The 12,600-nt window shown below is 42.7% G+C and overlaps 1 protein-coding gene and 1 long non-coding RNA gene across 10 annotated transcripts in view; one reads left to right on the top strand and one right to left on the bottom strand.

Moving 5' to 3' along the window:
* RPRD2 (regulation of nuclear pre-mRNA domain containing 2) overlaps positions 1 to 1,354 on the bottom strand; it is a 100,940-nt gene extending 99,586 nt beyond the window's left edge. For all 9 annotated transcript variants that reach the window (XM_064588458.1, XM_054512641.2, XM_064588459.1 and 6 more), the window contains exon 1: positions 269 to 1,354. In XM_064588458.1, the coding sequence (XP_064444528.1) occupies positions 269 to 473 (205 nt within the window). In that variant the 5' untranslated portion in view covers positions 474 to 1,354. The remainder of the gene's footprint in view (positions 1 to 268) is intronic.
* LOC135364126 (uncharacterized) lies at positions 1,347 to 12,579 on the top strand. Its single transcript, XR_010410742.1, has 3 exons — positions 1,347 to 2,756; positions 10,309 to 10,458; positions 12,525 to 12,579. It is a non-coding gene; the product is annotated as an uncharacterized LOC135364126 (long non-coding RNA).
* Positions 12,580 to 12,600: the final 21 nt, after the last annotated feature.

The following is a 12,600-nucleotide window of genomic DNA, read 5'->3' as shown; positions in this document are numbered from 1 at the left end:
TCTGGGCCCAACGGCCCAAGGTCACACATACACACACACACCAAGTCAGTAAGTAGCTAACAAAAAATCCAAGAAATGATGAGCCTCCTGCAGTTCAGGACAACTGTGGCTAGGAATGGAGTCTGGGTTTGGGAACACTCGCGTCAAAGCTTTAATGTGAACAACGCCAACCGAATGCAGTGGCTCCGTGGGAAAAACCCAGGCGCTTCGGGAAGGATTTCCTTCCATTTCCCCAGTCTTCCCTTCCCTAGTCACCCCCGACACTCACATCTCCGGAGCCACTTCATCCAATGGTAGACGATAGTAGTGTGGTGTTTCTTGTTCTCTATACACCAAGACGACAAGCCTTGAATAGATTCCATGGTGTTAGTTACCGACTGGAATTTTCGATCCAACGAGGACTCCAGAGCCCCTGCCGAAGAGGCCGACGAGGAGGAGGCCTTACTGCTGCCTCCGCCGCCGCCGGCCGCCATCTTCCCGGTTTGCACAAGCGCTGCTGCTCCTCTGGCGGCGGCGGCGGCGGCGGCGGCGGCGGCGGCGGGAGCGGGAGCGGGCAAAACAATCACTGCGAGTGCGTGGAAGCCGTAGGTGGGGAGGGAGGCTAGGGGGTGGGGATGGTGCACGCGCTAGGCTCTTCTAGAGGTAGGACGGGAGGACCAGCTGCTGGGCACACTGGTGGCTCCTACACGCTGTAAGGAAGGGCTGCGGGTATCGAAGGTTTATCAGAATTGTTCAAGGGGTTGTGTTTAAACCAGTCAATAATCACGGAAGAAATGCGCAGAAAACAGATCCTGCAAAGCCTTTCAAAACGCCTGGCCCCGAAACTAATGGTTTTACACTCTTCAGCTCTCAAAGCTAAGGCTCTTCCCCACTCCTATCGCCACGCTCCTGTAAAGAGTGGGCGTTAATATCTTAAATTTAATACTACCCGATTGCCCCTTCAGTTGCAGGAATCTTTCTCCTTTAGCTCCTCTAGCACAGAAAAGGCCCAAGGCTACCTAGTGAGGATTTTTTTTGCAACGCAATAGCAGCAAAAGGACAGCAACAGTATCGCGCACGCGCGGCTTCGCCCCGCCTCCCCGCTTCCTTCTCAACCTAGAAAGCAGAGGGAGGCGTGATGGCGGGGCAGTCTGACCAATCAAAGGACTAGAACGAGAAGCGCGCGCAGAAGCCCGCAAGCCCCAAGGGCCAAGGAGGCGCTACGATTATTTGTGCGCTTGCGCAGCAGATCAGCGTGTAGCGGGCTAGAAGGAAAAACCAGGAGGGAGGGTGAGGGAGTTGGTCAAACTAAGAAGAGGTTGGGGGAGGGGCTTCACCGCTCCGCCCCGCCCTTTACTTCCTAGCGAGGTCTCCCTCTTGGGTCTGTCCAGCTCACACAACAGGCCGGGTGATTCCCACCGCTCAGAGGTCACTGTTACTCTCTGGCAGCTGCCGCCGCCGCCGCTAGCTCCTCGGGGCACCGACGCGCGACAAAGTGGCTGGCAGCCATCTTGCAGTGCCTCAAAAGATGCGCATGCGCCAGCTCCAGCGAGCCATTCACTACGCAGACTCCCAGATCAAACAATATTTTACACTTCCCTTGGACGATACCATTCACAGCCAGTAGGCTATTTGGATTATAGGAAGAGGAAGTAAATGAAGTGAAACGAAAAATTTCCTAGTAGAAATTTCGAGACGAGGAAAGAATAAAAGGGAAGATGTGATCTCACTTTTGCCGGTTATAACAGTCTTACAATTGCATAATACATTATAGTTTAAAGAGCCCTAGCTGTCTATTATATTGATTAGCACAACCTAGATTAACCATTCCATCGTATCTGCCTATGAAAATCCTCTGGGCAGATTTGTAGGCTCCTGTGTTCCACTGAGCACATGCAATTACTGTATTTTAAGTCTTTTACCTCTCCCCAGTGGACTCATTGTTTCTTGAGGCAAGGAACCTGTTTTGCCAAGCTCATCTCTAGTATTCATTCATTCATTCATTCATTCATTCACTCATTCATTCATTCAACAAAAAGTTGTTGAACGTTTTGTGCCAAGTATAGTTCTAGATACTGGGAAGTATAACAGCAAAACAAACAAAAATCTCCTACCTGTGGGGCTTAGTAGCGGGAGACCAAAACAAATATGGTCAGGGAGTAATAAGTTCTATGAAGAAGTATGAAGCAGTTTAAGGAAGAGAGAGGATATTGTGTATAAGATCCTATATGGGAAGGGAAATGGTTTGGTGATCCAGGAAGGCTTCTGGAAGGAAGTGACACTTATCTGAACGCTGAGAATAAGGTAACCAAGCAGGTATGGGGAAGGGGGAGAAGAACATGCTGGCAGAAGGAACAGCCAAGTGCAAAGGACCTGAAACTATGTCTTGACATATTCGAGGAAGAAAAAGGAGGCCGGCGTGACTGGAGAAGAGTAAGAGAGGGTACAAGTAGCAGAACATGAGGTCTGAGGTGAAGGGAGAGAGTTCATGTAAGACCTTGAAGGCAACTGTAAGGATTTTGGCTTTTAACTTTGAGATGGGGATCCTCATTAAGCAGACGAGTTTTAAGTAGAGAAGTTACATCCCATGTAACTTTTTAACTGGTTGCTATGTTGAAAACAGACTTAAGAGCCACCAGTCGAGGAGGCTATTGGAATAATCCAGACAAGTAAATGATGGCTTGTACAAGAGTGGTACCAAAAATATAATGAGAAGTGGTGTCAGATCCTGGATATATTTTGAAGGTGGAGTCAAAAGAATTGCTCATGGAGTTAAGGTGAGTATGAGAAAAACAAATGAGGCAAGTATAACACCAGGTTTTGTGACCTGAGCAACTAGAACAGTGTTTCTCGGTCTTTTTAAATTATTGTTGCCACCAAAGATCCTTTTTAAATATTTTTTCCTAATCACCCAGCTCACATTGAATTTTTTTTTTTTTTAAGATTTTATTTATTTGACAGAGAGAGACACAGCAAGAAAGGGAACACAAGCAGGGGGAGTGGGAGAGGGAGAAGCAGGCTCCCCACTGAGCAGAGAGCCCGATGCGGGGCTCGATCCCAGGACCCTGAGATCATGACCTGAGCCGAAGGCATTCGTAATTTGAATGCCACAGATACATATGTATATCTGTTTATGTGCTTTTATTCAATGCAGAGTTAAGAAGTACTAAAATCTTTGGGGTGCCTGCCTGGCTCAGTCGGAAGAGCATGCAACTCTTAATCTTGGAGTCATGGGTTTGAATCACATGTTGGGTGTAGAGATTACTTAAATGAATAAATAGGGGCACCTGGGTAGCTCAGTTGGTTAAGCGGCTGCCTTCGGCTCAGGTCATGATCCCAGGGTCCTGGGATCAAGCCCCACATGGGGCTCCTTGCTCAGCAGGGAGCCTGCTTCTCCCTCTCCCTCTGCCTGCCTCTCTGCCTACTTGTGCTCTCTATCTCTGTCAAATAAATAAATAAAATCTTTTAAAAAATGAATAAATAAATATTTTTTAAAAAGGACTAATATCTTTAAGTTAAAAATTAAAAAATTTAAAGCTATTAATATTAAAGCTATTAATATTTAAAATCTTTATAACTGCATTTGCTGAGTAAACTTTAATGAAATAATTTATTTATTCATATAAATTGTAATTTATGGCCATTACATATGCAAATTAGTGGTTTACACAAATACGTAATAACAATGTAATCTTTTTTTTTAAGATTTATTTATTTATTTATTTATCTGACAGAGAGAGACACAATGAGAGAGGAAACACAAGCAGGGGGAGTGGGAGAGGGAGAAGCAGGCTCTCCGCGGAGTGGGGAGCCTGATGCAGGACTTGATCCCAGGACCTTGGGATCCTGACCTGAGCCGAAGGCAGACACCTGATGACTGAGCCACCCAGGCACCCCACAATGTATTCATTTATTAAATCATTCAAAATTGTGAGGCGCCTGGGTGGCTCAGTCGGTTGGGTGTCTGCTTTCAGTTCATCATGGTCCCGGGGTTCTGGGATCAGGCTCCTTGTCAGGCTCCTTGCTCAGTGGGGAGCCTGCTTCTCCCTCTCCCTCTGCTTATTGCTCCCCCTGCTTGTGCTCTCTCTCTCTGCCGAATAAATGGATAAAATCTTTTAAAAAAAATAATAAATCATTCAAATTTGTTTATATTCCCAGCAAAGCAATGGAAAAAATTTTCTTCAAAATTTTTAATGAATTTTAAATTTTTATTTGACATGAGAAAATTACTAGCTAGTCATTCAGATATTGTTGACATTTTTTCCTTCTCAGCATTTGACAGAGTTAATGATGAACTGAATGACAAAAGGAGAATCAAATAAAATACGAATTATTTTTATTTACTCCTCAAAGCCCAAGTCATATGCAAAAGCACTCAGAATCAAAAGTGATATTCACGGGGCACCTGGGTGGCTCAGTTGTTAAGCGTCTGCCTTCGGCTCAGGTCATGATCCCAGGGTTCTGGGATCGAGTCCCACATCGGGCTCCTTGCTTGGCAGGAAGCCTGCTTCTCCCTCTCCCACTCCCCCTGCTTGTGTTCCTGCTCTCGCTATCTCGCTCTCTGTCAAATAAATAAATAAATAAATAAATAATTTTAAAAAAATTAAAAAAAAAGTGATATTCACAAGGCACTACATGACAGCCAAAAAATCAGGTATAGACCCACTTCCTGTGTTCAGAACTTCAAAATTAAGGGAAAGTTCTACAGTCACAGCCTCAAAGTTTTGTTAGCATTGACTTTGCATACATTTTGTATATCTTCCATGAACTCAATGTCATTGTTGCTTGTGTCATATCCAAAAAAATAGAGAAATTAAATAAGGAATAAGATTGTGGGGGGTGCCTGGGTAGCTTAGTTAGTTAAGTGTCTGCCTTCAGCTCAGGTCATGATCTCAGGGTCCTGGGATCTAGCCCTAACATGGCCCCAGGCTCAGCACAGAGTCTGCTTGTCCCTCTCCCTCTTTCTCTGCCCATCCCGCCCTCCGTGCACAGGCTCTTTCTCTCTCTAAAGTAAATAAAATCTTTGAAGAAAAAAAAATATTGTGTTGGGTATATTTGAGTTTTGGAGAGTTACAAGCCACCGTAATATCTAAGACTTCATCACACAAGAGCCAAATTTTTCCCTTTTGTGGGGTGACATTGCTCCCATTGAAAATTCATGAAATAGGGCGCCTGGGTGGCTCAGCTGGTTGGGTGACTGCCTTCAGCTCAGGTCATGATCCTGGAGTCCCAGGATCGAGTCCCACATTGGGCTCCTTGCTCAGCGGGGAGTCTGCTTCTCCCTCTCCCGCTCCCCCCTCTTGTGCTCACTCTCTCTCTCAAATAAATAAATAAAATCTTAAAAAAAAAAAAAAGAAAACCCATGAAATAGAAGTTTTCTCAGATGGACCAGGGGAAGGAAGATGGAGGAGCAGTCCTGTGAGAAATGAATAGGAGTCAGGATTTCAGTCATGGACAGCTTGAGTTTGAGATATCAGATATATAAATGGCACTAGGTATAGGAGTCTGAAGTTCATGAGAAAGATTTAGGTAGGAAACATCATATTAAGAATTGTCAGTATTGGGGCGCCTGGGTGGCTCAGTCGTTAAGCGTCTGCCTTCGGCTCAGGTCATGATCCCAGGGTCCTGGGATCGAGCCCCGCATCGGGCTCCCTGCTCGGCGGGAAGCCTGCTTCTCTCTCTCCAACTTACCCTGCTTGTGTTCTCTCTCTGGCTGTCTCTCCCTGTCAAATAAATAAAATCTTTAAAAAAAAAAAAAAAGAATTGTCAGTATTGGGGCACCTGGGTGGCTCAGTCGTTAAGCATCTGCCTTTGGCTCAGGTCATGATCCCAGAGTCCTGAGATTGAGCCCCGCATCGGGGTCCCTGCTCTGCGGGGAGCCTGCTTCTCCCTCTCCCACTCCCCCAGCTTTAGTTTCCTCTCTCGCTGTGTCTCTCTCTGTGTCAAATAAATAAAATCTTTAAAAAAAAAAAAAGAGGGGCGCCTGGGTGGCTCAGTTGGTTAGGCGACTGCCTTCGGCTCAGGTCATGATCCTGGAGTCCCGGGATCGAGTCCCACATCAGGCTCCCTGCTCAGCAGGGAGTCTGCTTCTCCCTCTGACCCTCCTCCCTCTCATGCTCTCTGTCTCTCATTCTCTCTCTCGCAAATAAATAAAATCTTAATAAATAAATAAATAAATAAATAAATAAATAAATAAATAAATAAATAAATAAATAAAATAAAATAAATAAATAAAATTTTAAAAAAAGAGAGAATTGTCAGTATTGGGCGGTGCCGGGGTGGCTCAGTCGGTTAAGCATCCGACTCTTGATTTTGGCTCAGGTCATGATCTCAGGGTCCTGGGATCAAGCCCCACTTTGGGCTCCTTGCTCCGTCGGGAGTCTGTTTGAGATTCTCTCACTCTCCCTCTACCCCTCCCCCTGCTTGCTCTCACTCTCTCTTCTCAAATAAGTAAAAATAGGGGCGCCTGGGTGGCTCAGTCGGTTAAGTGGCTGCCTTCGGCTCAGGTCATGATCCCAGGGTCCTGGGATTGAGCCCTACATCAAGCTCCTTCCTCTGCGGGGAGCCTGCTTCTCTCTCTCACTCTGCCTGCTGCTCTGCCTACTTGTGTTCTCTCTCTCTCTCTAAGAAATAAATAAAATCTTTAAAAAAAAATAAGTAAAAATAAATCTTAAAAAAAAAAAAGTATTGTCAGTATTGGAGCTTCCGGGTTGGTGAACTTGTGGAGATTTGGAGAGAGGCACCCAGAGAGGGCAAGGAAGTTTCGTGCCCTTCCCCATCCCCGGCCCTGTGCATCTCTTCATCTGGCTGTTCCTGAATTGTGTTTTTCTGTGACAAATGGTGACCTAGCATGTTACCCAGAGAACTTTCCAAAGAAGTACCAAAAACCCATCTGATGTCTAAAGAAGAGTAGAGGAGACTTGGTGTCCAGCAGCGTCCAGGCTGTGTTCATTACATGATTCATGAGCCAGAACCACATATTCTTCTCTTTAGATAACCTCTTCCAAAAGATCAACAAATATGAAGCATATCTGGTGATCATCAATTAAATGTTTTTCAAATTTAATGTATATGTATAATGTATAAGGTGAATGTACAAATCGTTCATCCATACCTGTACATGAGCTATATTCTTCACAGCAACAGAGCTCAGTTAAATGCACTAAGTAGGTTACCATAAGGTGTTTAAGATAAAATTCCTAGGACACCTGGGTGGCTCAGCCAGTTATGCAGCTGCCTTCAGCTCAGATCATGATCCTAAGGTCCTGGGATCGAGTGCCTCATTGGGCTCCTTGTTCAGTGGGGAACCTGCTTCTGCCTCTGCCTGCCACTCCCCCTGCTTGTGCTCTCTCTGATTAAAAAATAAAATAAATTAGGGGCGCCTGAGTGGCTCAGTCATTAAGCGTCTGCCTTGGGCTCAGGTCATGATCCCGGGGTCCTGGGATCGAGCCCCGCATCGGGCTCCCTGCTCGGCGGGAAGCCTGCTTCTCCCTCTCCCACTCCCCCTGCTTGTGTTCCCTCTCTCGCTGTGCCTCTCTCTGTCAAACAAATAAAAAAAAAAATCTTAAAAAATAAAATAAATTAAAAAATAAGATAAAATTCCTTCTACTCAGTTTTTCTCTTAATATAAGTGCTTGTATGACCTTGTCTGTTACTTTTGTTAAAGTCTGTATGTTGCATTAAAAAAAAAAGTCAGTATTTAGGGGTGTCTGACTGGCTGGAAGAGTGTGCAACTCTTGATCTCAGGGTTGTGAGTTCGAGCTCCACGTTGGGTGTAGAGATTACTAAAAAAATAAAACTTTAGGGGCGCCTGGGTGGCTCAGTCGTTAAGCGTCTGCCTTCGGCTCAGGTCATGGTCCCAGGGTCCTGGGATCGAGCCCCACATGGGGCTCTCTGCTCCGCGGGAAGCCTGCTTCTCCCTCTCCCACTCCCCCTGCTTGTGTTCCCTCTCTCGCTGTGTCTCTCTCTGTCAAATAAATAAAATCTTTAATAAATAAATAAATAAATAAAACTTTAAAGAATTGTCAGTATTAAAAAAAAAAAGAATTATCAGGAGTAAAGCCATGAAATGGATAAAGTTCCCTAGGAAATGAGTGGGTGTAGATAGAAAAGAGGTCCAAGGACTAAGACATAAAGAGCAAGTTACAAAAGAGATTAAAAAGGGATGACCACTGAAGGAAGAACCCAGAGAATAATATTCTGAAAGAAGTAATGAAGGGATGCCTGGGTGGCTCAGTCAGTTAAGCGTCTGCCTTCGGCTCAGGTAGTGATCCCAGGATCCTGGTATTGAGTCCCGCATCAGGCTCCTTGCTCAGTGGGGAGCCTGCTTCTCCCTGCCTGCCACTCCCCATGCTTGTGATCTCTCTCTCTAGCTCTCTCCCTCTCTCTGACAAATAAATCAAATCTTAAAAAAAAAAAAGTAATGAAAATTTTTCAAGAAGGAAGGACCAATCAATTGTCAGATGTTGCTGTGTAGGTTGGGTGAGGACTGAGATAACCACTGGATTTGGCAACGTGGTGATCATTGGTGGTCTTGACAAAGACTGTTTCCAGGAAGTGAAGTGATTGGAGAGGGTTCTAGAGAGAACAGAAGTGGAGATATCATATATAGACAACTCTTCCAAGAAATAAAATGAGGGGAGCCTGGCTCACTCATTTGGTAAATGTGTGACTCTTGATCTCAGGATTATGAATTCAAACCCCACACTGGGTATGGAGTCTACTTAAAAAAAAAAAAAAAACCTGAAAAAAAAAAGGAAGGAAGGAAGGTAGGAAGGAAGGAAGGGAGCAGAGAAATGGAACGGAAGCTGGAGGGAAATGTAAAATCGAGGAATCAGTCCTCTTTCTAAGATGGGAAATGTAGCTGATGCAAATGAAAAATTGGGGGTTAAATATTGATATAGGATAGAGATGGGACAATTGCTGGATTGATTTCCTTGAATAGATGGGAGAGGATAGGATCAAGGAATAGGTCCATAGTTCCTTTTTTTAAATGGAAATGTAGGTAAGAGATTCAGGTAAATTGGTAGATTTGTTGGTGAGAATGTGCAGAAATTATCTTCACCTGCTCCTTTTCTCAGTGAAATAGGTGGGCACTGTAGTAGGTGCTGAGGAGACACCCACTTAAAAGGCACTACTAATCTGCCAATTCCAGTTTATTATCTACAGGCTTCACCTTCCATTTTTCTGTTAGATAGTGTAATGGCTAAGAGCAAGACCTCTAGAACCAGACTGCTGAAATTCAGGCTATGCCACTTACCAGCAGCAATTTTAGGTAAATTTCTTAACCTCCATGGTGCTACAATTTTTAAATGAGTTAATGAATGTAGTGCTTAGAGGAGTGCCTGAGTCAGAAAAGGTTTAATGATGATGTCAGCTATTTTTACACTTAAACTTTTCTTAAAACTTATTTCCTTTTGCTTCTGTTAAATGTACAATCCTTAATCAGACTGTACTAAATTAATGGCTTCTCACCCTATTTGCCAGCTCCATTTTTAGCCCTTTTGTGATCTTTCTCCTTATCCTCTCCTAAAGATTAAATTTTATCACCTGCATTCAGACATATTCAAGTTGGATATTCTAGTTATCTTTGTTTCCACCTCTTCCATCTAGTTATCAAATCCTATAGACTTTTACCTAGAAATCTCTTGCATGAATTCCTTTTCGTTTCCCTTTGCCCTCTACCTGCTAATGGTTATCATTACCATCCTAATAAACTATGATAGCAGCAGCATCACCATCAGCTTCTCAGTCTATCTCTTCAACTTATACACCATTACCAGATGAACATCTTAATTCCCCTCCAATCAAAACAAATAAAAAATTGTTCCTCCGGGTGCCTTTTTGGCTCAGGTCATGATGCCAGGGTCCTGGGATGGAGCCCTAAGTCGGGCTCCCTGGTCAGTGGGGAGCCTGTTTCTCCCTCCCCATCTGCCTGCTGCTTTCCCTACTTGTGCTCTGTCAAATAAATAAATATAAATAATAAATAAATAAATAAATAAATAAATAAATAAATAAATAAATAAAGTGTTCCTTGTTACCTGTTAAGTAAAAGCCCTGGCTTTTAAGACTCTCCACAATTGTTCTAATCTAACTTCCCAGTATAATCTCAAATGCCTCCCCTCCATGGTTCCTTGGGCTCCAAACTGTTCCTTTCCTTAAATATATCCTGTAATTTTCTATTTGTAATTAATTCTGTTCTTTCTGCCTAAAACATCCTCTTCTGTTATCAAAATTCTACCCATCTTTCAAGAGCTATCTTAAATTGCCTCTTTTGTGTAATAACATTTTCTGCCCTGAGTGAAATTATTTGTATTGTCTTACCTCCAGGAATATTGCACTGAATAACATGTGAAAGAACCTTGAAAACTGTAAAATGTTCCAGTATTGCCACTGAATTGTCTTATCCAAAACTAATTCTTGGGTACCTATATTCCGAAGATATTGACATTTTCAAGATAATTCTGGAAATTCCTCAAGGTAAGCTACATACAGGGAGGAGAAAATAGTCCAGTTACTTTATATTCACTTTTAAACCAAGAAAGCTATTTTCTACCTTGATAACTCACTTAATTCTCTATCATAAATTCCAAATGACTTTTAAAATTCTTACCAGAACTCTTCAGGACAAATAACTGATATTAACATATCTGACATAATATACATATTTTCAAACATTATGAAAGGAATTGCTGAAGTTCACAATGCATTTTAAGTGAGAACAGCAACCCAAGATAGGAACTACTCTGGGAATAACATTCATTTGAAAGAACACAGCTGTCCCTACCACCTTATTTCACAACTGAAGCAGCATATGTAGGGGTTAAGAGTTTGGGCTCTAGTCAAACAAACCTGGATTGAAACTAAGCTCCAGGGGCGCCTGGGTGGCTCAGTTGTTGGGCGTCTGCCTTCAGCTCAGGTCATGATCCCGGGGTCCTGGGATCGAGCCCTGCATCGGGCTCCCTGCTCCGCGGGAGGCCTGCTTCTCCCTCTCCCCCTGCTTGTGTTCCCTCTCTCGCTGTCTCTGTCAAATGGATAAATGGAATCTTAAAAAAAAAAAAAGAAAGAAAGAAACTAAGCTCCATTACTTACTAGCTATAACCTTGGGGCAAATTACTTACTCTAAGCCTCAAATTCTTCATCTCTAAAATCTACTTCTCAAATTTGTTCTGATAAAGGAGGAAATGCTTATGGAACACAATGGTCAATACAGTATGGGGTCATGAAAATTTAAAGACAACAAAAAACACTGTGAGGCACAGGGAGATTAAAGACTTGCTCAAGGCCCGGTTAAGTCTCACTATACTTTACAATGAACAATTGTGTATTATAGTATAAATACTTCTTTTTAGGCCTTATGCAAACAATACTCTTTTGAAGTTGTATATAAATTATTTACACACGTTATTGTGATAAATCCTTTAATATGAGCAAAAGCACTTATTTCTAGGACAATGAATTTTTCCCCTGGATTTGCTTAAATCAAGAAATATCAAAAACAAGTTTAATTCTCTGGCTCCCATCTCACAGATACAGAGATGATTACTAGCAAGTACCCAGTGCATTGCTGAGGCCTGGTGAGCTTTTCAGATTTCATCCTGCTCCAGGAATAATTAGTTAACCTCACCTGTCTGGGTTATAGTTTTACTTATCTCTAAAAAGAGATCATACTAGTTTTTCCTTAAGGCCTTTAGCAGTCCCTGTCTCCTTCCACCTCTTTTATCCTAAAGCTCTCTCATACTGTTTTAAAATTGGAACTCTAACTAGGACCTGAAACACATAAAACTTTTTTAAAAAGGGCTAATTTTATAATAAAGAATGTTTTAACTTCTGATCAAGTATCCATTTTCCAACACCACTTCCTGGTAAACTCCAACTAGAGGAAGTTATGGGAGCTCTAATGGCTCCTGTGTTCGATCCATTCCCAGTATGTCCTCAACAGGCAACATGAAATGGAAGTGTAGATATGGTAAGAATTTTGGACTTCAATGGATACTTATGCTGACCTAAATACTCCTAAAATCAAACCAGAAACATTACATTCTTTAACAGAACCACATCTAGTCAGATTCATTGGAAAAGAAAAAAGAAACTACGCATTGTCTTTTAGAAAAAGGTTTTTGTTTTTTTTTTTTAATTAGTAAAGAGAGGAAATAGGCTAAATTCCTGAATCCTGTTCCATTTTACAAACTGACCCATAACATCCTCCTTGGACTCTCCCTGTGCCCACTTCACCCACAACACACATTCTCATATATGCACCTGTTTGAAGCAATGACTTCCTGTTAAGACTACAGTCAAGACCAGAGGTAATCTGCCCTGTGACTCTGTTGAAGGTTAACAGATGGACACTCATTTGTTCCACCCTCTTTTACCCACTTAACACCTCCTGCTTTACTCCGCTCCAGGAAAACAGTATTTATCACTCTTGCTCCAAGATGAGAAATTTCCAACAGACATCAAAAATACATATCCATCCATTCATCCATCCATCCATCCATTTATATATACACAGGTATCAATGACAAAATTTTCTTTTTCCACAGCAATTGCTAGAAGTTGGGAGAAAAGATCACCTGAAGACCCAAACTCCAATACCTGTAAGTGTGTGAAAAATATCAT

The sequence above is a fragment of the Mirounga angustirostris genome, unplaced genomic scaffold (assembly GCF_029215605.1).
Source record: "Mirounga angustirostris isolate CCGP_5_RB_7025 unplaced genomic scaffold, mMirAng1.0.hap1 SCAF_4, whole genome shotgun sequence".
Lineage (NCBI taxonomy): Eukaryota > Metazoa > Chordata > Mammalia > Carnivora > Phocidae > Mirounga > Mirounga angustirostris.
This window is presented reverse-complemented; position numbering and strand designations above follow the sequence as displayed.